The 27568-nt window shown below is 39.4% G+C and overlaps 6 protein-coding genes across 10 annotated transcripts; 2 read left to right on the forward strand and 4 right to left on the reverse strand.

The window, feature by feature from the left end:
* The first annotated feature begins 45 nt into the window (after positions 1-45).
* chid1 (chitinase domain containing 1) lies at positions 46-4301 on the forward strand. Its single transcript, XM_031747314.2, has 12 exons — positions 46-442; positions 612-755; positions 1109-1241; positions 1342-1386; positions 1474-1580; positions 1673-1734; positions 1823-1912; positions 2027-2128; positions 2216-2365; positions 3206-3286; positions 3393-3435; positions 3522-4301. The coding sequence occupies exons 1-12, from the start codon at positions 335-337 to the stop codon at positions 3618-3620; spliced, it is 1164 nt and encodes a 387-aa protein (XP_031603174.1). The 5' UTR covers positions 46-334; the 3' UTR covers positions 3621-4301.
* On the reverse strand, positions 4297-6677 carry gatd1 (glutamine amidotransferase like class 1 domain containing 1). Its single transcript, XM_031747320.2, has 7 exons — positions 6508-6677; positions 6290-6366; positions 5136-5241; positions 4935-5042; positions 4738-4829; positions 4542-4635; positions 4297-4449 (listed from the first exon to the last, which is right to left on the reverse strand). Exons 1-7 carry the CDS (start codon positions 6554-6556, stop codon positions 4334-4336), a joined length of 642 nt encoding a protein of 213 aa, XP_031603180.1. The 5' UTR covers positions 6557-6677; the 3' UTR covers positions 4297-4333.
* A 49-nt stretch (positions 6678-6726) lies between these two features.
* Positions 6727-11336, reverse strand: cd151 (CD151 molecule). Of its 3 annotated transcripts, XM_031747316.2 has the most exons (9): positions 11177-11336; positions 10218-10302; positions 9620-9811; positions 8902-8976; positions 8496-8516; positions 8134-8238; positions 7851-8006; positions 7668-7754; positions 6727-7569 (listed from the first exon to the last, which is right to left on the reverse strand). In XM_031747316.2, the coding sequence occupies exons 2-9, from the start codon at positions 10299-10301 to the stop codon at positions 7510-7512; spliced, it is 780 nt and encodes a 259-aa protein (XP_031603176.1). In that variant the 5' UTR covers position 10302; positions 11177-11336; the 3' UTR covers positions 6727-7509. The 3 variants fall into 3 exon arrangements, with proteins under 3 accessions (XP_031603176.1, XP_031603178.1, XP_031603179.1); XM_031747318.2 differs by lacking the exon at positions 8496-8516; XM_031747319.2 differs by lacking the exons at positions 8496-8516; positions 8902-8976.
* Positions 11337-11528: 192 nt separating this feature from the next.
* Positions 11529-21409, reverse strand: cracr2b (calcium release activated channel regulator 2B). Its single transcript, XM_031747380.2, has 18 exons — positions 21289-21409; positions 19337-19593; positions 18926-19037; positions 18680-18827; positions 17679-17825; positions 17492-17582; positions 17311-17406; positions 17045-17232; positions 15671-15742; positions 14881-14935; positions 13714-13793; positions 13498-13618; positions 13148-13274; positions 12940-13021; positions 12753-12867; positions 12435-12542; positions 12274-12350; positions 11529-11794 (listed from the first exon to the last, which is right to left on the reverse strand). Exons 2-18 carry the CDS (start codon positions 19589-19591, stop codon positions 11710-11712), a joined length of 1959 nt encoding a protein of 652 aa, XP_031603240.1. The 5' UTR covers positions 19592-19593; positions 21289-21409; the 3' UTR covers positions 11529-11709.
* tmem138 (transmembrane protein 138) lies at positions 21271-25243 on the forward strand. 3 transcript variants are annotated; one of them, XM_031747383.2, is made up of 5 exons: positions 21271-21394; positions 22311-22843; positions 23509-23680; positions 23769-23844; positions 23931-25243. In XM_031747383.2, exons 2-5 carry the CDS (start codon positions 22716-22718, stop codon positions 24041-24043), a joined length of 489 nt encoding a protein of 162 aa, XP_031603243.1. In that variant the 5' UTR covers positions 21271-21394; positions 22311-22715; the 3' UTR covers positions 24044-25243. The 3 variants fall into 3 exon arrangements, with proteins under 3 accessions (XP_031603243.1, XP_031603242.1, XP_039471513.1); XM_031747382.2 differs by lacking the exon at positions 21271-21394 and adding an exon at positions 21406-21781; XM_039615579.1 differs by lacking the exon at positions 21271-21394 and adding an exon at positions 21833-22060.
* On the reverse strand, positions 25065-27203 carry tmem258 (transmembrane protein 258). The gene is made up of 4 exons (XM_031747384.2): positions 27044-27203; positions 26637-26746; positions 25341-25469; positions 25065-25244 (listed from the first exon to the last, which is right to left on the reverse strand). The coding sequence occupies exons 1-3, from the start codon at positions 27044-27046 to the stop codon at positions 25343-25345; spliced, it is 240 nt and encodes a 79-aa protein (XP_031603244.1). The 5' UTR covers positions 27047-27203; the 3' UTR covers positions 25065-25244; positions 25341-25342.
* Positions 27204-27568: the final 365 nt, after the last annotated feature.

The raw sequence follows: 27568 nt of genomic DNA on the forward strand, positions 1-27568 counted from the left end.
TTTATTTTGAAAAACGCAAAACCCGGAAGTTTCCTGGCGAGGCTGACGCTTCAGAAGCACATTGAGATAAGTTGTCAGTCAAACAGACACCAACCGCCTGACATCAAAAGCTTTCAGTCTGTTTATGGTTATTTCGGGTAGTATGTTTTAGCAGGACGAGCCGGGCCGTTTTGGGTCATTGCTCTGCTTGATTTCAGGCCGCGAGAGGATATGGTGGTTTCTAATCTCACACATCCCACTAAAGGAAGGAAACACTTGCACTGCAAATCTGCAGACCTCAGCTAGCCAATCTTATATTTAACTGCTCTGTTTTTTTTTAATTGGCTTTTTGGAAATGAGAGCCTCGTTAGTCTTCCTTCATATCGTCTCATGCTGCTGGCTGGTCAGTGCCACACTTTCAAAAACCGATGCAAAGAAGTCGTCGCACAAAGCTGAAGCTGAGGTGAGTAACTTCAGGTCTTAATCTTTAAACTGGTTCGAGCTGTTCTGTGCTGTCAGGTCAAACAGGTCTGAATGCGTTTGCCTAAAATGTCCTTGGTCTCCTGTCTCCGTCCTGTCGTGGTTATCTGTTACTGAAACGGGCTCTTTTCTCTTTGATCTCACTTATTTAGACATCTCCAGCAGAATTGTCTGTACTGGAGAGAAACCTTGTTGTGTCAGACCCGCACTGGAAAGACATAGCGAAGGAGGAAAAGAGGTACTGTGCACACATCAAGAAAACGTTTCAAGGACCAGTGCTTGGATATGTTACACCCGTAAGTCTGAAATCCAGTCACAATTATATCTCCTTGTTCTCCTGCTGAATTTAAACGTGTGCCAATAGTGGAAGTGATAGGACAGACCACAGCCACGTGATCTCCAGTGAGTAGATTTATCAGTTGATAGATAATGAATCATTTACTGGTTTGATAATCACATTCTAATTTCGGAATCTCTATTAGCTGTCACCAAAAAATCTATCCAATCCCCCCCATCTATGACACTGGAGTGGTGACACTTTAATTTAATATGCTTATGGTCATGTAAGAAAATTAAAAACCTGCCCTTAGGGTTTCATATGTACGTTTTAGCACAGTCAAAGACACAACTTATTCTTCTCATCCTGCAGTGGAATTCCCACGGCTATGACGTTGCCAAGATGTTTGGGTCCAAGCTCACTTCGGTGTCACCGGTGTGGCTTCAGCTGCGCAGACGAGGACCCGAAACCTTTGACATTACGGGACTCCACGATCACGATCCAGGCAGATGATCCACTTTTTTCCTTAACTTTATCACTGATTAAAACCTCACCTTAAGTCACGGATGAACATGAGGTAAAAGAGCGTCTTTTGATCTTTTCAGGCTGGGTCAAAGCTGTACGCAAGTCTAACAAAAAAGTCAGGATTGGTGAGTGAATGCCAACTTTACTGCCCACAGGTACTCAAGTCTGATTGTACGGATTCAGATTAGTTCATTTTCTTTTTTTACCATCAGTGCCTCGGCTCTTATTTGATGGCTGGTCCTACCAGGACTACATGGCAGTATTTGGAAGTGAGGATGAAATTGACGAGTTGGGAACTGAGCTGGTGGATGTTGCAAAAGTAAACAAGTAGCTTTTGTGTCTTTAATTCCAATAAAACCTTTTTTTTGGTTTATTCAGTGACTGATTAACGTAAATGCCATGATTTTGCAGACTGAAGGTTTTGATGGCTTCACCTTGGAGTTGTGGAGTCAGCTGGGAGGTAACAAAAGAAAGTGAGTGATTCTGTTGCAAGCCCCGATCACAAGTTTTGCTTTGTCTGAGGTTAATCAATAATCAAACATTTCTAATCTACCCACACAGGGAACTGGTCCATTTGGTGAAACACATATGCGAGACTTTGAAAGCTAAAAGATTAGACTGCATTCTTGTTATTCCACCAGCAATAACAAGGTGAATTCATTTATTTTGCATTCAGCAGATATAAATGCTAAAAAAAAAAAAACCCAAAACAACAAAAACAATCAGTGTGATTGGTTTAGATTTGTTTTTCCTGTGAATTATCAGCGCAGGGCAGCCGGGCATGTTTGGCAGGGAGGAGTTTGAGCAGTTGGCCCCAGTTGTCGATGGATTCAGTCTCATGACATATGACTATTCCAGCGGTGCCAGGTGAGTACATGGGAACAGGTGATGCTACAAGAGGATTCAAACTGGCGTTAATCCAGTTTTCTGAGTTGTGTGCTGTTGTTTTTATAGGCCGGGCCCTAGCTCTCCGCTGCCCTGGGTCAGAGACTGTGTCCTCCAGCTTGCACCAAACTCTCAGTGGAGGGAGAAGATTCTGCTTGGACTCAATCTGTACGGCCTTGATTTTGCAAGCCAGGGAACAGAGCCAGTCCTGGGGACAAGGTGAGCTGAAACTCTGGCTATTGCTGCAACACTTTAAACAGCTTTTACCAAATTACAACAGCAGTTGCCTCAGGCGCTTTATATTGTAAGGTCAAGACCATAAAATAATACAAAGACACAATAATTCAAAATGGACGGTTTAATAACCTTGACTCTCTGGCTCTCTCTGGGGCCATGAAAACTTTAAAGGGATTCCTCCTTTAAAATTCCAATATTTCCCTTAAACGTGAAATACCATAACTCTGGAAAAGTCTTTGCCTGCTTTTTCACGCATTTTCAGTCCAGTCCTGACCATTTCCATTACCGTTTTTGTTTGTTTGTTAAACCACTTAACACTGATCTATAAATCACTCAAGCATAAAAAAGGTACCTAACTCGAAGGATGAACTAGTGTTGTGTCTACACATAGTAGACGACTTAGCAAAGAACCAGTTTTTGAGTTTCAGACACAAAATCATATTTTTGCAATAAAAAGGTGATTCTCAAAGAGTAAACTCAGCATACCTCGACATGGTGTGCAGGATCCTTAAAACTTTACTGCATAGCATTCAGACTGTGTTGACTTTCAAGCTCATTAGAGTTGTAGAAACTCTGGCAATTCCATGTATGTTTGCATGGATTAAAAAAAAAGAAATTGGTTCCCTTTTGTTTTAGCAAAATAAAAAGAATTACGGGGTGGCCCAGGACTTTTTCACAGTACTAAACGTAATTTTCTGACTGCAAGTAGCATGAGCTTTTTATTTATAGTAAAAAATGGCAAGAAGTTGGAGTACAGAGTCGATTGAGAACTTTGATATGGACTTGAAGCCTCTTACCGCACTTGTCTGTGGTTTCCTGCAGGTACATCGAGATTTTGCGAGAACACAGGCCAAAGGTTCTCTGGGATGAATACTCTGCAGAGCATTACTTCGCTTACAAGAGGTATTAATTTCATAAAACATCAGGGTTTAAGCCATATTTCAAGGTCATTTAAATGTCCCAAGAGCTTTTCTTGATTAAATATCCTGTCCTCTGCCTTTTATTTTAGGAACAGTGCAGTTAAGCATGTGGTGTACTACCCTTCACTGAAGGTAAAACTGTTCACTTCTGCAATTAAAAGAATAGTAGGAGTATTAATCATCAATGAGTGATTAATATTATTTCAACTGTTTTACAGTCAATCTACCTGAGGATTTCTTTAGCTGCTGAACTGGGAACAGGAATTTCCTTATGGGAATTGGGACAAGGACTGGATTATTTCTACGATCTGCTATAAGAGTTGGACTTGTTGGTGAACACTGTGAATTTTAGATTATTGACACAATAATTTTTTTTTTGTCATTGAAGTCAGTGCCGTTTTATTTTTTCCTATCTCGACATCTGCAGTGAGCCACTGACGGGGTTTAGTTAACGCTCAACTTGTTTGAGGGTCGTGAATGTATCGAGCTCTTGAATGATGCGGCGGTTTATTTTTAGGCATCTGCAACCAACAAAAAAAGGTACTTCAGTGTATTTTATTTCTTTTCTGTGGTGATACGATTTTTAAAAAAAAAAGAAAAAAAAAAGTACAGATTAGTACAGAACATCTCTGCATTCAACAAAAGAAGCTGCATGATTATCAGTATGTATCAATCTTAAATAAGGGGTTTATTTATATATGGAGGCCTTCAGACTTCTGCTGCATCGCTTCAGTCCAACGCCTAAAATCATCTGTGCTCTTAAAAAGATTCATCCATCAGCAACAATACATCTGCTCCTGATGCTTTATTTTTTATGTTTAAATCTTCACAATCCTATCTTGCTTTTACTCGGTTTATAATAACAGCATCAACAAATAACAAAGTGGTATGTTGCAGTTTTGCCAAACATCTCTTTCTGACCCAGCATTTTTCTGATACTTGTTCAAAATAAATGTTTAATTCCATGAATATAAAAGTGGGACGACAAAGCTGTCGAATCGGAGCATTCCTCGTGCATTATTTCAGGTTTTTATTTGGCATTACAGAGCAGGATTAGATTATTTACAGCGAGCAAGGTTGACTGCATATTCTGTCCAGTTATGAGGTGCCTGTCTATGACCACATGCATGGCATCTTCTTGACTTGCTGCAAAAAAACCCCACACAGACTATTATCAGACGGTTTTAGAAACAGTTATTTGGTATTTGACTCTTCTGTTATTAGCAGGGTCAGCTCACCTGTGTACGATCCACCGCTGTCTTTCACGAAGTCTTCTACTATCAAGGGCAGGTTGGCAAAATCAGGTTCCCGCACCAGTTCAAACACTGAAGGCTTTTAAGATCAACAAGTTGGTGTTACTAAATACAGCAAACATGTGATAGCTGAACAGATATATGGGTTATATTTCCCCTAGTGAATACACCAAACACTAACCCCTGTTAAGCTGTAGCCACTGAAAATCCACCTCTGTCCTTCAGTGGCACAACACAGTGCAGACACTCCCTGCCCCACTGCACACACCGGCTCTGCACAGAGGGGGAAAAAACAAGCAAACTGCATGTACATGTGTTCCTAAAAAAACAACAACAAGAAAAAAACCATACAGATGTTAAAACGAGCCTGAAGCTCACTTTGTTGAGAGATGAAGTGCGTGAGAATGCGGTGCAGAGAGCCGCTGTGTGCCAGGTCATTCAGCGCTCCAGGGCAGTGTGGGATGAGCAGCGCCTGGTATCGGGCACCTTAAAAGGGGTCATCGTGACACAAGTGAGCAGATGGTAGTTAAAGCAGCAGACATGAAAACGGCCGAATGGGCATGAAATAAGTATTCTCACCATCTATGGATTCAAGTTTGGCTGGTGTTGCGTAGGGTTTCACACTGAAGTCCTGCACCCATCTAGCTGTGCTTTCATCAACCCCAGCAAAGTCTATTGGCTTCCCCTGCAACCACAGAAACACTTCTGTACAGGGTAACATCACACATAATGACCACAAAGTGGACAAGAACCATTTCCAAGAACTGGGTTGCATCTTAAAGTGCACGTCCGTGACCTTTCAGATGTAGTAGTAGAGTGAAAGCAGGGTATAAAACAAGTGTTTTTCTGGTGTGTTAATCCATCTCTACAAACATGGATCTAATAATGTATCTTTGTTGCGGTAATATTTAAATTCTTTAAATTGGTGGTTGATAAATATTTTAAACTCAGGATTCTGATCATTTTACCTGCCCTGCCAGGATGAGCTACCAGTAGGAGAAAAAAAAATGGATTTTGCGATTGGCAATGTAGCTGCAATTTTATAACAAACTTGGATTTGAGGAAAAAACACTTTCTTTAGTAACACCCATATATTTGTATAAATGTGATGCTTCCGGTGCACAGGGACAATGGGCGTCACAGTGAAACGAGGTACTTGTTTGTCCTGGAGTTTCTTTTCCTTCTTTCATTCATCCCCCTTGATTATACTGTTGTTGTTTTGTTTTTGTTTTTTATCCTACAGGATACATCACTTTAAAGCTTTCTAATTTTAGCAACACGCCACTGACTAGAAGCACCACTCTGTGGTCCTTTTGGTAACTATCTATTCTACATGCACCTATTTCAAAGTTATCTGAATGAACTTTAATTTCAGTACTCACCAGGACATAAAAACCGCATACAAGGAATCACCACAAAAGTTTAGTGATAAAGAGATTGCTGAATTTCCCCAAAATAAGCCCCCCCCAAAACAAAACAAAAAATCGTGGAATTTATATTTTTTACCACCATATTTAAAAAAACAAACAAGCAAAGAAAAAGTAAAAAAAAAGAGAAGACGTATTTCTTTATTTAACTTTTGAACTACTTTATATTTCTACTTTGATTTTTTTTTTTTTTTTTAAATCTACGGAGTTGTCATGGAGACTGTGTCTACGTAAGTACGGATTAACGCGCTGAGGTCATGACGGCTGTTCGTGTAGCTGCTATTTGCTTGTCAGGTGGAGTCTTACCCCAGGTGTGGCTGTCTGTAGGTTAAAGACCGGGCTACAAAGGCTGAAGGACTGATGGAAAGATTTCGCAGACACCCCTGAATAAACAAAATGTGTGAGATAAAACGCTTCAGAGAGCTCATGCTAGTTCTGCAGCGCTAAGTAAGTCAAAGCTAACGGGCAAATTCATGAATGATTGAGAAAAGCCGAGCTGTTCAAAGTAAAGCTAACGGGCTCACCTTGAGAAGAAGCACTCGCCACTATCAAACACGTTGGTTTCGCAGACATTTTAATAATATTTGCTTTGAATTATAAAGAAAAACCTTGAGGGTGAGACGATGCAAAAGAAATACGCGAGGAGGGTGTACAGTCAGCTGACAACAACATCCGCGTATAATTTTCAAAATAAAAGTTCAATCGCAAACCATGGAGGAATGATCTGAGAATTTGGGTGGAAATAATAAGCAAGTATCTTTTATTTGCATCCGACAAAGAAAAATAGTTCTTTATATTAGTTTTTTTTTTTTTAAATATACATTTGTAATGACTATACATAAAAAAATAAGCAATCAAAAAGACAAACGGAGAAGCGGCCACAACATGCTCATATTGCTCTGCTCTTTAAAATGAGTGGTGTATATTTAAAGAATTAAAAATCCTTTTTGACCTAAATTAAAGAATACATAAACGCATGCAAAGCTGTTTTGCAAGAACAAATGAGCAGTGCTGTCCAGCAGCATCGCAGTGTTTGAATAACTTTGCAGCATCGTAGGACTGTGAGGAAAAAATACTGTTTTGGGGTGGTGGGGTTATAATAATTTGGAAAACATTATAGAAGTCGTGTTACATTTTGTGATGTTTAAAAAAACTACAGTGAACCCTACAAGGGTGTTACAGTGGTGTGGTGGTTAGCATTATCACAGCATGAAGATCCTGGGTGCAAATCCAGCCTGAGGCCTTTCTGTGTGGAGTTTGCATCTTCTCTGCAGGTACTCCAACTTCCACCGACAGTTTAAAGATGTGCACAAGGTTAGGTTAATTGGTGATTCTAAATTGACTGTAGATGTGAATGGTTGTCTGTCTTCATGTATTAGCCTTGTGACAGATTGGTGACCTGTCCAATGGTGTACCCTCCCTCTCGCCATGACTGCTAGGAAAAGCTCCAGTACCCATCTCCATAGTCATGAATTGGACAATTGGAAGAAAATAAGTGGATGGATGGGGAGGGGGGAAGTACAAAATTAGTATGGATCTTCTTTCAAATTCCAGTAAAGGCAGCATGTAAACATCATCCCCAGAAGCTGAAACAAAACAGACACAAAGACCTCATTATTTCCAGACTCCATTAAAATAGATGTTCATATTTATCTCTGTTTTGCTCAGCAGTAAAAGCTTTTACCTGTAGAAATGCAATCCCTATACCAACTGCACCGAGAATATATAACTGACTCAAGAGGAATTCCTCTAACTTCGTGATGCAGCCTCCCTGGGAGCACAAGAAGGGGGGGGAATAAATAATAATATCTTGTTATCATGTGAAATTTAGCCACACTGCGTCGATGGAGAGCTTTCTGGTTTTTACCTCCACTCTGTAGATGTTGGAGGGATGGTCCCTGCGGCCGCAGAGTTCACCTGGAGTTTTACAGCAGCTATCGGGAACAAGACGCTCGTTCTCTGCTGCCTGGATCCACACACTGTCGCTCCAGTCTGAGAAGTTGTGGCTGCCACAACACTTAAACTGAGAGGGAAAATAATGAGAAAATTGCAGTTAACACAGAATTTCATTATTAATCATGTCCAGTCTTACTAATGTTGCTCATTTTTTATTCGAGCCTTTTTCTGAAACAAATTCTCCTTTTCCACACCTCCTGATGTAGTTTGTCCACAGCCTGTGTGATGCTCTCCTCTCCTGGCTGCTGGTATTTCTGCTGCATGGTCACTTTCAGGTTCTGTTTGAGCTCCTCATCCAGCTGTGAGACAGGAGAAGCACCTTAGCACCTCCCATCAACAAAAATAGCTCCTGATCAAGTTTACTCCTTCCCCCGTAACATTCCTGTCTACCTGAGCAATACCCACAGATAACTCAAAATATATGAGCACAGATTCTGTGACCTCACTCCCTGGTTCTGATGAACACTCTTCAAATGACGTTGCAAATAAAAATAACCTCAACCTGTCAGAATTAAAACAGACTGATATGAAGGAAAAACACACTGCAGTAGATTACCTGGTAGCAGAAAGGGAAACACTGGAGCAAGAAAAAGGGAGGAAGAAAGATAGGCATGAGAAGGATGGGGGGAAAAATGGACAAATGAACATGCGCAGAAAAGCATGCAGAACACATTTCACAAAGGAGTGCAGCAACTGACTGGTTGTTAGATTTGAAATTAAAATGATGCAAAGCTAGGAAATATACTTGAAAGGAAAGTAGAATTGATAAAATACACATAATGCAACCAGAAAGACAAAAAAAAGACAGATTTGTAATTTCTGGGGTGAAATTTAAATGATAAATATATATAACCATAAAAAATACTAGAAGCTGTGCAAGTTATAGCGAAATAAACTGTATTTTACTATTGACTTTTGTCTCTATATACAAACAGATACAAATAGAAAGTATGGCACCACACCTCTTGGTAGTTAATGTATGCCAGAACACCAGCAATGATTTCCAGCAGGAAAATACAGAGCAACAAGATCAGATACTGTAGGCAGAGACATAACAAAAATGGCTATGAATAGAGTGAAATGCCATCATTTTGCACCATTTTGCAGAATATAATGTGACTGAACATATCCATGCATGGCTACAAAACACAAACATCATACTTCAGAAAATAAGTGATTAAACGGTGGGAAAGGAAGGCGCTCATTATAAAGATTGCGGGCATGACCATAGAGATATACCACTGAGTCTGAGTGATATCCTCACAGACCCTCTGTCTGTCTGTCTGTCTGTCTGTCTGTCTGTCTGTCTCACTTACACACACTCTTAAGTCCAAGCAGCAGCTTGTGATGCCCTTCATTCCTCTGGCATGAGCCACACTCTATATCTAAACTCTTAAAGACACACTGTGCATGACTTTATCTGTTATATCTGACAGGCACGCCTGGCATAATGAGCTGCACTGAGTGCAGGCAGACGAGACAGAAGGTCACCAAGGATTAGCTTTCAATACACAACTTGGACTAGGCAGTGAGAGTGTATAAACATGGACCTAAGAGTGCCATGGTTTCTCATGTGAACTAATGAAAAAAGGCTTTCAGCTTCTGTAGAGTGAAGTGAAACGGCCAAGAAAAATCAGTTTTTCTGTAACAGGCAGTATTTTGTGGGCGTGGTCACCATACCACAATCAAAAGACTCTTCATCTCGTTCAGCGTGGCACAGCAGCCGATTATACCGGTCACTATCACGATGACTCCAGCAGCTATCAGGATGTACGCCGAAGTTGCGTAGAAGCCGGAGCTGAGCAAACTGATGTAGTCACCCTTTTCCACCAGAGTCCACACACCCACCGCCAACACAGCCCCACCTGCCAGCTGACAGAACATACCGTTACCAGCTCAATTCAAACCAGATGCTCATAGTGAGAATGCAGCACATAAGTTATAACTTTGCTCCTAAAATGTGATCACGCTGGACAACGCCTCATTCTTTCACTGTAAGCCCCGAGAGACTAGAACATCAGTCTGTTCTTAAAGCCTAAAGGAAATTGCAGTTAATAAAGTAAAAATAAGTAAATAAAAAAGTTTGTATGTTTTTTTAAAAAATGTGTTTGTGTACAAAAGAAGTCATCTTAATGTCTATGGCATTTTAAGCACAGCACAAATTTAATGTTGCAACTTTAAATCAATTACAACTGACTGAATTACTATGACATCATTCAAAAGTTGCTTTTGTAATCTAAAATTCAGTGAAAATCCTTGCACTTTTTTATTAACCTACCCAGAAAAGAACATTGAAAAGAAAAAGAAGATACTTCAGACAAATTGTCCCGCAGGCGTGCTTTTTTTCACGTCGAACTTCCATTCTGTTAAAAAAGGGGAATTATTAATGTTAGCAGTGTTCAAGCTGATACAATAAAGAAACAACCAAATATTAGATGGCACATCTCAGTCTCCCCCTAAAGGGATTACTACTGAGAGCAAAACTGCAGGCCATACCCCCCCACTGCAAGATTTACACAGATTTCTGTTCCTATCCTTTATAATGGAAAGCTGTATTAGTGTCATATGTGATGTAGTTATACATGCAGTTTATTTGTATATCAGTTTCCTCTTTCAGTTCCCTTTAGTTCCACCTTTGCTGTGGGTTGCAGAACAAACGGGCTTTTTGTGACAGCTATTGTTGAGATTGTACCTGACTCTTTGCACAGTAGCTCGAGGTGCTATAAGAGTGCAATGGAAAAGAGCTCAGAGATGAAATCAAATATGTTGTGGGGAAAACATACTTAACGTCCTGTGTCACATATCATCCAGCAGACAGACATACGTCCCCCGTTTCAGTAACATAATCCGATCGTCTCACTCTTCGGTGATTTCGTGTTAGCTTTTTACTCTTTTCTTCAGGCTCAAGTCAAATGTTCTTATTCTTGCCTAAACTGAACTTTCCTGGTGCTTCTATTTTGAGAGAAGTCATGACCCTGAGCATCATGGGAAATGTTTTTCTTTTCTTTTTTTTATATTTTAAACACAAGTGAACATCTTTCTTTAGAAACATAAATAAACAAAGAACAGTTAAAAAGATAACACATATAAACCTGATTAAAATATACTTTTAAGACAATCTTAATGTGTAAGTACGACTGAAAACAATATCACCATGGTCATATTCAGAGTTATTTTTAACTCATTGTGTCATGGAAAAACTGCTCTCTGTTTTCACACAGACCAAAATACTCCTACCTGGTTTAGATGGTGGACCTCCCAAAGGATGTAGATTATCAGGGTAACGTCTTTTCAGAGTCCACCGACCTCAGCGTCCAACTGTCTTTGAAGGTTGAGCGCAACAGTGTAAGTTCTCAGCTGACAGTCACACTCGAGCCTCCCACTCAAGCGTCTGAGCGTCTGTCCTCTTTTGGCACAACAGGCTGCTCGCCCCTCCGCAAGCTGTACTTGTCTGCCCCCAGCTGGTTTCCCATGCATACGAGCTCTACTTGCTTTAAAGCATGCAGCTTAAAGGTTTAACTGATCTTTTTTTAAGACACATGACAAAACAGCAGTCATCAAAAATAGATTTTATTAGACATATCTGAAAGATGCATAAACCCAAAGGAAAACATTATTCTCTTCAGTAAACTTGTTCACAGAAAAATGCCTGACGTGACGTCACGACGTGATGATCTACTGTTGGTGTGGGATACAACATGGCTCCACTGAACCAAAGAAGAGACACCTGGAGGCAGTTTCAGTCTTTTCAAAAGCCTGTCCTCAACTGTTCATGTACAGCAACTTCTTTTAGGCGTGTTCTCAGTCAGTAGAAGTGCATCTTCACACTGGCGTTCATGCTGGGTTACCAACATCCTAAAATGTACAGAAACCGCAACATATGAGAAGAAAAATCTGTGATCTTACTGTAATATCAGAGGAAGTTCATCCAGCTACCAGTTTATTAGGTAATTAATAGATTAACAGTAGTGGAATCTATTATGGAATCTGAGATAGAATATATGTATGCTGAATTGCTTGCTACTCTGATTCCTTTGTCAATTTGTCAGATAAAACAACTACCATGGCACATTTAAAAAATGTTACCTAAGCCTCCCTCTGAATATTTGTGTGCATAAAACAAACAAACAAAACAAAACAAAAGACAACATTTACACCCAGCACCTCCCTCTTCACATTTATTATTAGTCTTTAATAGGATGTTTAAATTTAAAAGTCACAAATGGGCAAAGCTACAACAGAAAAGTACAGAAGGATTATCTGTAATATAATATAAATGCTCCAGAGGATTTTCATAATGTGATTCTGTAAATCACAAAAATGTGATGCCATACCCTGCCAGGTGATTCATTAGCTCCTCTACGTTCAATCCATTCCTGGCACTGCACTCATAAAACAAAGCCTGATGTTGCTGTATAACAAAAAAAGACTTTATTTTATACATTTGCGGCTTTCTAGTTTTAGAAATTTGGGTGAATAGTCTAATGCGCCTCACCTTTGCCAGTTTTTGACCCTCTTCTGTTTTCACTTCTCTACACTGATTATCTGCCAAGTCCAGCTTGTTCCCCAGCAGCATCAGTACAGCACCTTCACACATCTTCTCCTGAGACAAACATACAGCAGGTTTGCAGTACATGCTGAGATACACCAAAGAGGTCACCCCAATAATTTATATCTAAATATAAAAAAGGAATCAAAGTTAGGACTGAGATTCGTGCATCGCCATTACGTCAGTAACTTTCACGTATATTCAAATAAGGATCCACTGTTTTGCATGATTTTACATCAAACCATGGTAGTGCCGCCTACTCACCCTGATGGAGTCCATCCATCCTCTCACTGCAGTGAAGGAGGCGGAGTGCGTTACATCATACATGGCAAGGATGCCGTCGGCCTTTCGGTAGTACTGCTCGGTGATGCTGCGAAACCTAAAAAACAGATTCGATGGAAAATATTCTGCACCTCGGATGATTTTGTGTGCTTGTGTAACCATGTCTGACCTCTCCTGCCCTGCAGTGTCCCACAGCTGCAGGATGATGGTGGTGGAGTCCACAGTTATAGTCTTCATCTTAAAATCTATACCTATGAACAACAAAGCCTTATGGTTTCATGCTCGACTTCAATGCATACATCAAACATTTACTTCAACATACACACAGTAGTTTTCTATACACTGATGAGCACGTACATCGCTGTGAAAAGACTTACCAACGGTAGTGCTGACTTTACTGTCGAAGCGCCCTGTGCAATAATACTGGATGAAGGAGCTCTTACCCACCCCCGAGTTACCCAGAAACACAACCTTGAACACTTGCTGAGTACTGACAGCTTTGCTCTAGAATTCGGATAAAAGAATCAAAGGTGAGATTTTGATCAATCTAATGTTTGAAAAGTTTTGATTTTTTTTTTGAGTGACCAGTGATTGTTTAAGCCCTAAACCAAAAGCCTCAAAACATAATTTCCATCATCACTGCTCAGTTTTGCTGCTGCATCTGTGTTATTAAATAAGTATTTCTCTGATATATTATGTGTATTTGTAGATTTTATATTTTCCCTACCTGAGTTTGGGTCTGTTCAACATTTTCACCCCTGACTCTACATGACGGTTGGTGTTTCTTGGAGGATATTGTCACCTCTGTCTTTTTGTCCTGCTCCAACTCATCAGCAGAGCACAGCTGTCTTCAGAACCAATAAATACACAAAATTAGTGGCTGCCTATATCCATCTGCTACATCACTGCAAAAATGACAAATACATACACTATTTATACTAACCTTTTCATTGGCTTGTCCTCCAGTAAGTAGTTACCTATAACTGACCCTCTCTTCTGCAAAGCCTGTGTGACATTTGGAGTCTACAAGGTTTTTGTAGAAAGTGAGGCAGAAGAAATATGTAGCATTAAGATTTCATACTCGTCCACAGATTTATAAAGTATTAAAGATTTATGGATGTAGCATGGTGCATATCCGAGGTAAATCAGATGCACTTTGGACAGATGAGATCAAAGTGTTTGGTTATAACGCTCAGTGCAATGTCTGCACAAAAGCCTCATGTGGTGGTGGTGGAGGGCTTATGATTCGGGTGTTTTGTAGCCACAGACTTGGGCATATTGGCTTAATTCAAAACAACTACTTCAAGTTATTGTGCTGAACTCTACAAACTACTGAATTATGTCTATGGTATACTTGATTTTATCACAGGACTAACCTCATGAGTGTGTAATCTCTGTAGTAATTCCACTTGCTTCCACTGGTAAAGTATTTACCGTGTACATTTTAAAGGCAGGAATGCAGTCCAACTATGCAATATTCATTTATTTTCAACTGTGCACTCATTTGTTTATAGATTAAAAAAACCACAATCGATAAATAAAGAAAGAGGCAGTCTTTGCGTCGAGGTCGATATTGTTTTTTTTTTTTTTTAAATAAATACTCATGAGATTCTTTGCACTTTTTATACAAAAATGCTTTATGTTTGTTTTGTGAAACAATGAGGATGAGCTGAACCTGCTGAAAGATGCTAAATTAGATTATCAGTCATGAAAAGTCTGAGAAAAAGTTTTATTAGATTGAAAAAAATACTTATGTTCACCTGGATTTGTACAGTGAAATGTGATCAATAAACATAAATATAAATAGAACATTTTCTTTTCCTTCAAGTTGACACAGGACAGAATAAACGTCTAGTCAACAAAATCCTTCAGTTCACTGAGCACATCCACAGAAAAACAACATTGCAAAAGGCTGTGTCAGCAACATTAATTAATAACCAAAAAATAACAGCTGCCCATATAAATAATAACAGATGAAGTAAAACATGAATCTATTCCAAGTTTTAGCTTAGGGTGGATCAACCTGCTGTGTCCACGGTGTACAAACGTCTTCACTAGGTAGGTAATATGTTAAGGGCAGAGGAGGAAGGACAGCATGTCTGTGACTAACCCTCTTCTGAGACTGTTGGGCGTCTTTCTCATCTCGCAGCCTTTTGTTCATATCCCTGACACACACACACACACACAAAAGAAATCTATTTAGAGACATCCTCACACGGGGAGACCCGTGTCTCAAATGGTGAATTAAATTTAAACAAAGAAAAGAAAAAAAAGACCACGGGTAAGTTTGAATAGTCCATTTTCCTTGGGAAGCTTCCTAACTGAGAAATGTGAAAAGGAAATATCTGCATGGCATCCGCAGTAGGAGATGTTTGAACTCTCCAAAATGCTTCCTTTATTACAGGATACACTGGACCAATCTTATGAAAGGAGAGAAGATGGTGCTGTCCCATAACATAGCGATGCACCATCTGACAGCACAACCAGCATAATAAATGTGAATATGAATTATAAGTGGATTTTACATTTCATGCCATAACCTACTGATATGTTTTGAATTTTTAACAGCAGCTTGTTAAATGCACAGGACAGGAAACTGACACTTGATAGAGCGGGTTTAATGTTCTTCATTATTCACTTTACATTAGCAATGTCCATTGCTGTATTGCCAATGTGCTTTCTGCTACAGGTCTCATTCAATGAAGTGATATTTTTAACTGACTGTTCTCATTTCTATGACCTGCATAAAACAAGGTAAGATGAAGATATGAATTTTGTGGTTTATCTTATGGCGGTGTTAAGGAGTCTAGTGTAAGTGTGGCTGGATTTTTGGACTATTCAAACATACCTGTATTCTATGAACTTGGCATTACATGAAACAGCAGACGTTATAGACTTACCTCAATATCTCCAGTTGTCTCAAAAGACTCTCTTTCTCTTTCTTCATGTTTCTTGACACCTTCATCACGTTTCTAAGTGAAGAAACAAAAGATTAAAAAAAAATCTTGAAAGAGTTGTAAAATGACTAACTGATCATTTGCAAGTAGAGTTCAGCCTTCTCACCATAGCACAGAAACAGCACTAGTGATGGTTACAAATGATCTTCCTATGGCCTCTGACAGCAGACTCATCTCTGTTTGTCTTGTTAGACCTCAGTGCAGCATTTGATACCACTGACCACAACATTTTACTAGAGATTAGAACACACTGCTTGTCTTAAAGGGCCTTTAATACATATGGTACCTGATAGAGATATATGTGAGATGCACTGGTTTAAATCATAGATAGATAATCATGAAAATGGGGAATCTTTTTCACACATGGAAGGTAGTTATGGAGTTCCACAGGGCTCTGAGCTGGAACCAATAGTTTTTAATATTATGCATGCTTCCCTTAGACAATACTGTTAAAAAACACTGCATACATTTTCATAGTTATGAAAATGATACCCAGCATTATTTATCTATGAAGCCAGATGATAAAAATCTACTACTTAAATTGCAGGAATCTCTTACAGACATAAAGATTGGATGATCTCTAATTTCCTGCTTTTAAATTCAGGTAAATCTGAGGTTATTGTACTCAGTCCTAAAATCCTTACAAAGATGGTGTCTATCTAAAATACGTCCTTCAGCGAGCACATTAAACAAATATTTTCTTTAATTGCTGCTTTCATTCATTTGCACAGTGCCTCTAAAATCAGAAGCATCCTGTCTCAGAGTGATGCTGAAAAAACTGGTTTCTACATTTATTATTTGTAGGCTAGAGTATTCTAATTCACTATCATCAGGTTGTCAAAAGCTCCCTGATAAGCCTTCAGTTGATCCAGAACACTGCAACAAGAGTACCAACTAGGACTAGAAACAGAGTGAGCATGTTTCTCCCATATTAACTTCTCTTCATCGGCTGCCTGTTAAATTCAGAATAGAATTTATAATCCTTCTCCTCACACACAAACTCTTGACTGACTCAGATGGGTGCCCCTACCTGAGCCTGGTTCTGTTAGAGGTTTCTTCCTCTTAAAAGGGAGTTTTTCCTTCCTTTTGTTGCAAAGTGCTTGCTTATAGAAGGTTGTGTGATTGTTGGGGTTTCTTTCTAATATTATCTCCCTTACAATATGCAGGGCATGGGGCCTGTCATTGTGAATTGGTGCTATATAAATGAAATGAAATTAAAAAATTAAAAAAACGTTTCAGCAATACCACATGCAGACACACTGTTTTTAATGACTTCAAAGCTGGTGCTAAGGCATCATCTGGACCTTGGTTAATCACCTCTGTCTGGCCAGTTGTTCTTGTGCATTGCTGATCTGCGCCAAGTTGAGCTGAGCCAACGCAGCCTGCAACTGTTCTTTGTTGCGCTCCACCTGCTCCTGTAACTGCATGTTGAGGTCCTGAAGCTGCTGGTTCTGCTCTTTGATGTTTACTTGCTCGTGGCTCAGCTGGCGCATTCGGGTCTCAAGCTGAGAACAAAGACAGATCCTGTTTGCATTAAAATATAACGCCCTTCATAATGACATGAGTACAGTTCGGTTGCCTACCTCCGTCTGTTTTTTCAGCGTATTCTCCAACTCCTGTTCCCGCATCCTCAGCTCCTCCTCAAGTTTTTGCCCTTTCTCCTTCTGTTTAATACTGTCCTTGATTTCACAATAAATTCATTAAATACTAATTTGAGGTACACCTGCTAAATGGAACAACAGTTCAACTACCACATATCTATACCTGAGCAAGGAGCTTCTCTCTCTCCTCTCTGATTTGACTTTCCATTTCCTCATATATAGACCGAACGACCTGATCATGTTCGCTCTCCCGTCTAATGCAGGAAAAAAAAATTTAAAAAAATCTCAGCATAATCCAAACACTCACAGTTAAACTACTTCAAATGAATGTATTGGAAGGAAGGTGCGACCTGCGTAAGGCTTGTTCCAGACTGTCTCTCTCTTTGACGGTGTCTTGTAAATGGGACACTGCATGGACCAAGATGCCCTCTAGGATGCTCAGCATCTCTGGTCGGTCTCTCTGGAGCTCACACCACAGAGTACAGAGCTCCTGCTGACTGACACACATCACAATACACAATTGTTAATATGACCGAAAAACAAAACTAACTGTGACTGCACGACATCACTTGTTTACATGAAAAGAGAAGGTGCTGAGTTTAAATGTTGAACTGCATAAATACATGTACATATTGAAGAAGTCCAGCACAGGATTCCTTTAAATAAACATCCCTTTGAAACATTACCATCTCCTAATGCACATTTACATTAAACCTTGAAGCGGCAGAAGACCACGGCTAGTGTCAATTTTTCAGGCAAAAAGAAAATTCAATCCAGTTTTAGCAAGCTGTACCTAAAAGTATCCAGCAGATATACATAAAAAAACGTTTACATTTAAATATATTTATATTTACAAAGTTGCAATTAGTTCTGCTGAACTACATTATATATTTAAAAGTGTTTCCATTATTTTAAACCTCATCTGTGCAAAAGTTGGGCAAAACATAAATATCTCTCACTATAACGCTGTGCAGTAAATATGTTAGCACATAGAGTATACTATAATAAATGTGTACTACAGTAGTACTAAATTATATTCAAAACCTTAAAATTACCAACATCCTAATAGCTTCACATGAAAATAGTGGCAAATGACTGAAGAGTTCTTGTTTTAAAGGTAAAACTACATTATGTAGTTAATTTTCATGTTTCTACTAAATAAATGAATTGTAGAAGATTAGCAGCAGGTAATGTATTTAAACCATTTTATGATAATATTATGAACATGCTAACATTTGAGGATGAAGGTGACGTTACTGTACACAGCTGCTGCAGTGAAACTGAATGGGGGAATGTTGGTGGACAGTCTAAAGGGAACCTAATGGTAAAGATTTTAGGGCAGAGTACTCACTCTTTGAAAAGTTTGTCAGCGCCAAGCTCCATTAGTGTGTTTACAAATCTAACAGCACTGGGGTCCTGAGAAAAGTCCGCCTCGTCCAGTTCTTCTTCTGCTTCATCCTGATCCAGGTCTGTCATCTCCTCCAGCTCCACCAGCTCACCTACACCACAGAAAATAGAACCGAGGAATTACATAATGTGCTTATTTAATCATCCGCTTTTAAAACTGTTCTAAAATGACTGAGTGCAGCGCGCTCACCGAGCCCAGTGTTGAACTCCACAGGAGTGAGGTAACCATTGCCCTCTCTGTCCAGACTGTCAAAGACGGTTTCTAGCTGTTCAGGGGTCAGTGGCAACTCCCACTGTAACCTCTAAAAGCACAATAATATTAGTAATAACACGAAAAACTTTAATCAAATATCAAGTTGATAATCAGACTTTCAAAAGGGCTTTGAGAAACCGTCAAAAATAATCAGACAGACGAGGTCATGAAAGCTGAAAATACGATGAAATAAAGTTAAAAAGTAAGAAAGATAAAGCAAGAAGAAAAGGAGGATCATGAAAATACAAAACATTAATGCATAGAAAACTGAGCAAGTAGAGGAGATGACAAAGTTCAAGACTCTGCAGTCAGTCTAAATGTTGCTCCTCTACCACATTAGCTGCTCACCTGCATGTCCTGCTTTGTGATGAACCCTTTTCCCTCTTTGTCACAGAGCAGAAACAGCTGTTTGGCCTTGCTCATGGTCTTTGCCAGCGGGCTCAGAGGAACCGGCTCCCTGCTGCGGGGTGAAGCCAGCGGACTACGCCCGTGGCCTGATCTGGGGCTCCCAGGCGGCAGAGTCCGCATTCTGGGGCTCAGTTGCACTGCCTCGCCACTGCCTTCACCCACCAGCACCTCATCATCGTTCAGCCACTTAGACATTGCTGCACAGAGACAGATGGGTGTGGGTTTGAATGCGTCTATCATTAAGTACAGGCTATGTAAACATGCTTATCTTCTAGTATATCAAAAGATAGTGAACACATGATCGTAATAATATTTCAACTATGCTAAATTTATTCATCCATGAATAACGCTGCTTGTCCGGCACAGTTTTAGAATTAAATTTACTTACATTTTTGGGCCTACTTTTTAGTATTGCAAGATAGTGCAAGAAACAGGACCTTGACCCTCCCTTGTCAAACAAGAGGTACTGAAAAAACTAGCTATTGACTCTACACATCATGTGAGCTCCTGTGACCGGCTGTCTGATCAGTCGTGTCTATGCTACATTTTAGGACATTTTTTAGGAATGCAGTGCGACACTCTTTGATAAAGAAAATTATTTTCATAGAACACATTTTGTTCTATAAACATTTTCATAGATAGTTTTGAATCCCCTGAAAGGTTTGACAAGAACTCCTCATTCAGATGAGCCAGTTGTCCTCACTGTTTATATAGATTAAAAAAAATCTAACCTATGAATAAGCACCAGGATGCGTGGAAGGTAAAAAACAGGATGGTGTCATGTGAAAAGAATTAGTGTACTCGAATGGGAGGGAGGATAGCTACGGGAGAGGAGATGCAAATTAAACATTTGCAGTTGTTTGCATTGTCAGAACAACCACAATTGCAAACAAATTTTACTTGCAGGAATTGTTGGGGGAAAAACAGCCTCCATGACAACATGACTGTTCATATAAAACAGTGATTTATAAGGGTTACCAGCGTCACACATGATCATTCTTCAAGTAAGATGACATTGCTATTACTCAGGATAGCCATTTCAGTGTAAACACAACTAAACATACTACTAAACTGATCCAGAAGTAAGAACTACTTTGTTTCTGGACATCCTTACGCTACATTGAATTAAAATAAAGTCTGCCTCAGTGGTTGAAAAAATATTGCCTCTCTTGCCATGGCGTGCTATCTACGAAGGCATAAAATCCCAAACACTGATTATCAGAGTAAATTATCGTACTGATTATCTATGAAGCCTTCAAAACTTGGGTGTAATATTAAGGGATACACTGCAATTCCAGATAAGAGACCTGTGTAAACACTGTATGCTGAGGATTTTGTATGACACCTCAGATTCCCAATAAGCCAAAGGTCATATCAAAACTTTTAAGCACTTAAAACACTTCTTAGTAAGCTCTAAGTTTGGTGCAAATGTATGCAGCCCCGGGGACTGAGACAACATGCTGTAGGGCACAAAAATAACTGAGGCAAACTTTTAACTGCCAGCAATAGATCACATCCTGTCTGACTGTGCGATTTTATTTAGAACATATGTTGAACATGTGTTGAGTTCCTCTTCATTAAATGCGGCAGTCTGTAAAATGCGGTTCAGTGTTGATGGCTGTAATTTAGCAAGATCACTTACAATTAATTAAAGTGAGTAAATATGCCCGTTTTAGAGTAAAGTGTCAAGCACGGGAAACTAAAACCAGCGAAAGGAGACGTGTGCATTTATTATTAACGGGGGAGAGAACCTGCACTACAAAACAACAGGTTGTCAACTTGACACAACACAGAGAAGGTGGCGATTAGCGCGACGAATAGCATTTTTAAATCACTCGCTTTACTGCGCTGTTTGACAGCTGTAGGAAGTTGAAGAAACTTTCACAACTTACCTGCGGTGTGCTGAACTCAGGTCTCCAGTCATTACCTTTGATCACCTCGGAGGCGTTCAAACACTTACTTACGCCGCTGGGTGGCAGTGACGACCTCGCGTGACAGGTAGATTACCGTAATATATGCCGCAGCAAGGTGGATTTGAGACACTCAGAAATTTCTACTAAATTGTTACGCTTATTCGTTCAGTTTTTAGAAAGCAACCATCCAAATTTCCAAGATAACACAATAATGTCCTGCCAAATTAGTGAAAATTTATTACTTTGGGAATTTTGTATTTTTGCCGAAAGCTCGAAAAAAACGCGTACTATCGTTATTACGGTAACAAGAAGCGTTACCATGGAATTAGCGGAAATACATCTGCTAGTGCCGAAAATCAGAAGTAGATGCTTGAGTAGCGGCGTTTGCGAATAAAAAGAGAGGTTTTTGTGATTTATTGGTGCTTTCTGCTACACGTAGACTTGGTTTCATCATTTACATCCATTAGTTCTCGTAAGTATATGTCAGTTAAATTATGTTTGTGAACCCTGCTTGCGTAACAATGAGCAGCAATGTTGTGTTAGCGTAGCAAACGTGTCTGAGGGGAGTTCATCGCCAGCTGGGTGATTTGTTGTGGAAAAGATAAGCCTATAGTTCCTCTATTATCCGTCTTTTGGATTAACTCCAGACTGGACTAAAGCAGCAACCGTAAGATGTAGATTAGATAGATGAAAAGAAGGCGAGAAAGAGTACTTCGAAAACAGCGACTAAACAAGAGGTGTTTCAGTCTGAGTAAGTTTACTTGGGTCAGATCTATAATCCTAGTAGTGACCTTTCCATGCCCGCCTGTGTAACAACATGAGCATGTTGACCTTACGTGATTAGGTTCAATGCTTATTTGGCTCGACTGAGACAGAAATTACATCAACCCCTCGTTCACAGTGGAGATGGCTAGCGGGCTAAGATATGAGTTATAGGTGGGCATTTTTCATCGCTTTTAAAATGTCCTTGTTGTTTCAGTTGCTTCTCTTCTTCCTCCCAGGTAGTGCAGCATATCTGGAGATTTCCCACATCTGAGATGTCAGCATGCTGCTTTTGGTAGGATTGAATACATTTCATCAGATATCTTGGACAAGCGGCACTCATCGCAGAGATATTTTTTTCATCTAGGACAACTAACATGTTCAATGACAGCGGAGCAAACCGGATTGGAGAATATAATATGTACAATTTAACGTAAAAGCCACCAGTGCTTACTGCAAATGGATTATTGTGGCTCATTAATGTCTTGCTCCAGATAAGTCGTTTCTTGCTGAAGTATGTAGGAGGGTAGAGTTGACCAAAGACGTCGGTTTCACCATCAAATACCACGAAAATCCAACAATAGAAGGAGACTTTGAGGAGAATACACCGTGGAGCTGTGGGTTTGCAGGACCAGCCCTTGAAGATGCTCCAGACCAGCAACTACTCACTGGTGCTGCTGATCCAGCTGACACTGTTGGCCTATGACCTCTTTGTAAACTCTTTCAGTGAACTTCTGAGAGGAGCAGCTGTCATCCAACTTGTGCTTTTCATGTGAGTCACAGAGCTCTGTGCTGATGAGAATGAATTATTTTATAACCGATTACTGCTTGAGACCAAACACATATACAATTTCTCAATTTTTTTTTATACTACATACAGGGTTAGAGATATTTGATGTCATCTTTCATTATATGAATTGAAATCTCTAGAATTTGATAGATGTTCTAACATTGTGCATTTTTTGTCTGTATGTAACTCACTTTTCTTGTTTTTAGTGCATTATAAAGAATGTTACTGCTAAATTTAATAGGTTAATAAGTACTAAAATGTGATGGTTACACTAAATATTTAACGTTTTCAGATGAAAGTTAAGCCCTTTATTAATCATCTAATTCTTCTCATCTAATGCCATAGCATAAAGCCCAGGCTTGCTGATTTAATGCTAAAAAATCTATTAATAATAATAATAAAATAATACTTTTATTCCTGAAAGGTTACTCTTTGTACCATTTATTTGTCATTTATTAAGTGGTTGGTTTCTGTTACATAGCCAGTTTTCCTGCCATCAAACATTTTATACTCATTAGAAGAAATCTTGGCTGTTACACGGACAGCGTCTCACTTTAATGTCTGATATGCAATCTAGTTTTTGTTGGTAGGATATCAATAAAAAAGAAAGCCATACTGCAAATTAACCACTAAAACTGTTTTTGCAGCATCCAGGACATTGCCATCTTGTTCAATGTGATCATCATCCTCCTGATGATGTTCAACACATACGTGTTCCAGGTCGGCCTGGTGTCGCTGCTTCTGGAGAGGTTCAGGGCCCTGCTGGTATTCTCTACTGTTTACCTGACCCTTAGCATCTGCTTCCACTGCTTGGTGCTGGTATGCTTTCAAACTGTTGTTTGCAAATTAGAAGTCAGTTTTGAAGATCCATCTTCTGAGTGTTTTCTTTTGTTTTTCTTTTTGCCAGAACCTAAGATGGCTTAATTCAAACAGTTTTGTTTGGACAGATGGTCTCCAAGCTCTTTTTGTTTTTCAGAGAACAGGTAATTGGTGAATTCATTTCAGAGATACATCTCCCACCCCAGCTATTCTGTTGTCACTGACTAACTGTGCTTCTTTCTGTTACCAGCGGCTGTGTTTTATTACTACTTATACAAACGTACAGCAGAGTACATGGGAGACCCGAGGCTGTATGAGGACTCTCTGTGGCTGCGTGATGCCTTTGCCAGAGCTCGTCAGTGAAGCAAAGACACTTTTTAAGAGACTGTGGAAAAACATATCACTGGGCATCACTAGCTAATCCTAACTTTGGATTATTTTTTTTTAACCCGTTTTTATATTTGGAAATCCTTGCACTATTAACCATATCTAACAAAGCAACACTGACATATAGATATATATATACATTTTTTTTTTTTTTTTACACACAAATGGAACTCAGTAACTCATAACAGGGATGAGCAAAGTGTCAACTGCTGTTTGTGTTTACTGGCTCTTTGTAGCCAAGAGGCTGCGGGTTAAATGGTTTACAGTGGCAGGTAAGCCAAGTGTGGCTTGTGAGTATTGTATTAATAAGGATTGAGTCAGTTAATCTATGTGGCCTTGTAAATCAGTTTGGGTTGCAGACAAGACTGCAACATACTGAATGAATGTTTTGGAAATGACCAGGTGTAAATGCAGATTTTGCCTCCTAGAGCAGGTTTTTTTTAACTGTTTCATTGGGTAGCTTTTAGAACAGCGTATGCTCATAGTTTTGTTGGAAAGCAGGTTTCCCCTGCAGTGAAAGAGCAGTTGGTCTGTTTTGCCTTATGTAAGATTAGTATGTGCTGTTTACACGATTGTTATTTTAATAATTCAATTTTCATGTGAACTCACTTTTCTTTATTTGGAGATCTTTGAATTGTGTCTCCACTGCTTTTATTAAATAAGCCATCTCTAATTCCAGTGTAATCCTTCATCTCGGGGGTAGTCAGTATTATCCAGGAGCCAAGGTGAAACAGACTGCTCTATTTTTAACACAAAGATTAATCAGGGATTGAGGGTTTTAGGCGCCACTACTGAAACACACCGCGAATAGCCCTGTGTGTGTCAAAATAACCTTGGATTTCTTAAAGAAGTGACAGGTTACGTTGCGGTGCACCTCAGGTCTGGGCAGATCGAAACACATTGACACTTTATATAACCGTAAAATCTGTTTCATTATGGGATGTGTTGATTATTGTACACACTGAAGCTGTCAGGATGAACAAAGAAACACGCCAAAGGTTGTACAAATCCCCTTTACTTGTGAAACAAAATCCAGAGTCCATGTGATCCCAAAATATCATCAGTGCAGTCCAATTAATCCAAAATCCGGTTCGTGTTGTGAGTGATGTCCTTTGTTACACTGGAATGTGTCTTTCATTTCTTTCTTTCATTTTTTTTTTTTTTTTAAGTCAGTCACCTGAAACAACAGAAAACAATGAGTGTTGATGGTTTCAGCAACTCTAAATTAAAACTGCTGCATTTTTAAAAAAATAAGGACAGAGTTTGAATGTACCTTCATACATATATCCCAACCCAGAGTAGTAGGAACAGCACACCAAACCCCATGAAAAGTGATGCCACGAGGGAGATCAGCAGCTCTTTGTAGACGTCCCGTGTGTATTTTGTTGATGTCACCTCATAGCTGATGAAAAGTTAAGGCCAACTCAAAGATTAGAGTCTTTGTTCCATTTTAAGCCTAATCTCTTATGCAGCACTGCTGAATATACAGTTATGCAACTGGTTTATTATACAAGATGTACTGCCTTCATTATTTTTTTAAAGAATTGTGACAGCTCAATCTGAAATTAAGATTCTCAAAATAAACAGATGGATACCACTGCTTAATTGGCATGAACTAGATGTTTATCTAACATCAAAAACTACTTCTTTAACAACCACTTATTGCAAAAATCCATGAGAAAATAAAAATATTATCGCATAAGATGGTTAAAAAGTGAACATATAAACAGAGGTTTTGTGGTCTGAGTTTTTAGAGTTTCTGTATCCATCTGTTGTGTGAGTGGAGCTAAAAACAGATTAGACATTGTTCTGCTACCTGTGGTGTGGTACACAGGGTGGTTGGCATCCATTAATTATCTAATTCCACTCACCGTAGACTCAGTCATTTACATAATCCCTATATCAGCTGATAGAGGAATCTAAACAGACTACTGAAATTAAATTAACTTGCAAAACAAACAAACAGGTGATGTCATGAGACACACAATACCATGTTAATCGTCTTTGTTTAACATGGCTTAATTCACATCCTGCAATACTTAATTTTAGACATTCCCTACCCCAGTTTGGGAGACAACCTCTTTATTTTAAAAAAATCAGGCTTGCAGCTTTCCTTTTTCATAAAGCTTATAGTTTTGGTGGATTGTGTGACTGTGAAACTGCTTATTATTTATGCTGATACAGGCTCAGAATGCTGAGCTGTTTCCACCCCACTACTCCGTGTTGATAACGTTCATTTTTCCCAAAGTCTGTCCTCCTTCCTTTATGCTCTCCTCTTTTGTCTTCCTTTCCCTCAGGCAGTAGATGGCTGTCCCTCTCTAACCCTAGTTCTGCTAACGTTTCTTCCTGTAAAAAATGGGTTCTTCCACCCCAGTGTCTCCAAGTACTGGCTCATAGGCAATCATCTGATTATTGGGGTTTACTGTCCAATGGCATCGACTATGAAAACAAGTTCCAGTATGAAGTTTTGTTTTCTTTAATTACTGCACTTAGTGACGACTTTGGCGAGCTCTGATGCAAGTTAACTTACAGTACATCGACTGCAACATTCAAGAAGTAAAAAGGATACACGAAGAACCAGGCGGTGAAGAACATGCCGATAGCCAGCAGCACCACAGTGAGGTGGGGGAACACAGCCGGGTTCACCGGGCTGGTGTATCTGGTCATGGCCTCGAGTTCCTGCAGCCACGGAAGAAAAACAAAACAGAAACAAGCCGGTACGACGGTTAAAAAAAAAAAGGATTGCTCTAATTCACACTCCAGCCATAATACACAGAATCTTCAAAGGAGTGCTGCAAATGAGCTAGTAACTCATTTAGCTAACACGTCGGCTAACGTCAATGATTTTCACTGATAACAAAGTTTCATATAAAACTCGTTTTTTTTACTGGTTCATTGCAGAATCACCTTCACAGATAAAACATCTATATTTAAGAGTCAAAGTGAAATAAATAATATTAAAGCTACAGTTGCTACCATTTTGTAATGAAGCGGAGCTCCTGCTGCTGCACAGATGAAAAGGCCACGTACTGACTAACACTTCCTGGTATCCTGACGCACAGATGACGTTTAAGAAAGGGGACATTCTCGCTGCTCAGTTTACCCTTTCAGGCGCTTATTTCTTTGAGTGTCTCTTTCTCCTGGACTGTCGATTTTCAGGTGGATATATCGCACTCTACATGTGCTCAAGCTTTCATATTTCGCTATGCTAATCATTTGCTGGATTTTGCTGTGTTGATTGCCAGCGACGGGCACCTGCTACCTACCAGGCGAAATTCAGGGTTAATTGTTGTGTTTAAAGACTTTTCATATACCGTCGACTGCCATCTAACGGGCTGAATGAACAGCTATTTTTCAGCTAACCGTTTGTTTCTTTCTGATTTATCTCGGGTTAATATCTCGAAATTTCACAGTCACTTAGAAGTGAGGGAAATTTTCAAGATACTTAGTAAGTGAAAATAACGAGATAATAACTAAAATTATTCCATACACGTCCATAGC

Source organism: Oreochromis aureus, linkage group 7 (genome assembly GCF_013358895.1).
Source record: "Oreochromis aureus strain Israel breed Guangdong linkage group 7, ZZ_aureus, whole genome shotgun sequence".
NCBI lineage: Eukaryota > Metazoa > Chordata > Actinopteri > Cichliformes > Cichlidae > Oreochromis > Oreochromis aureus.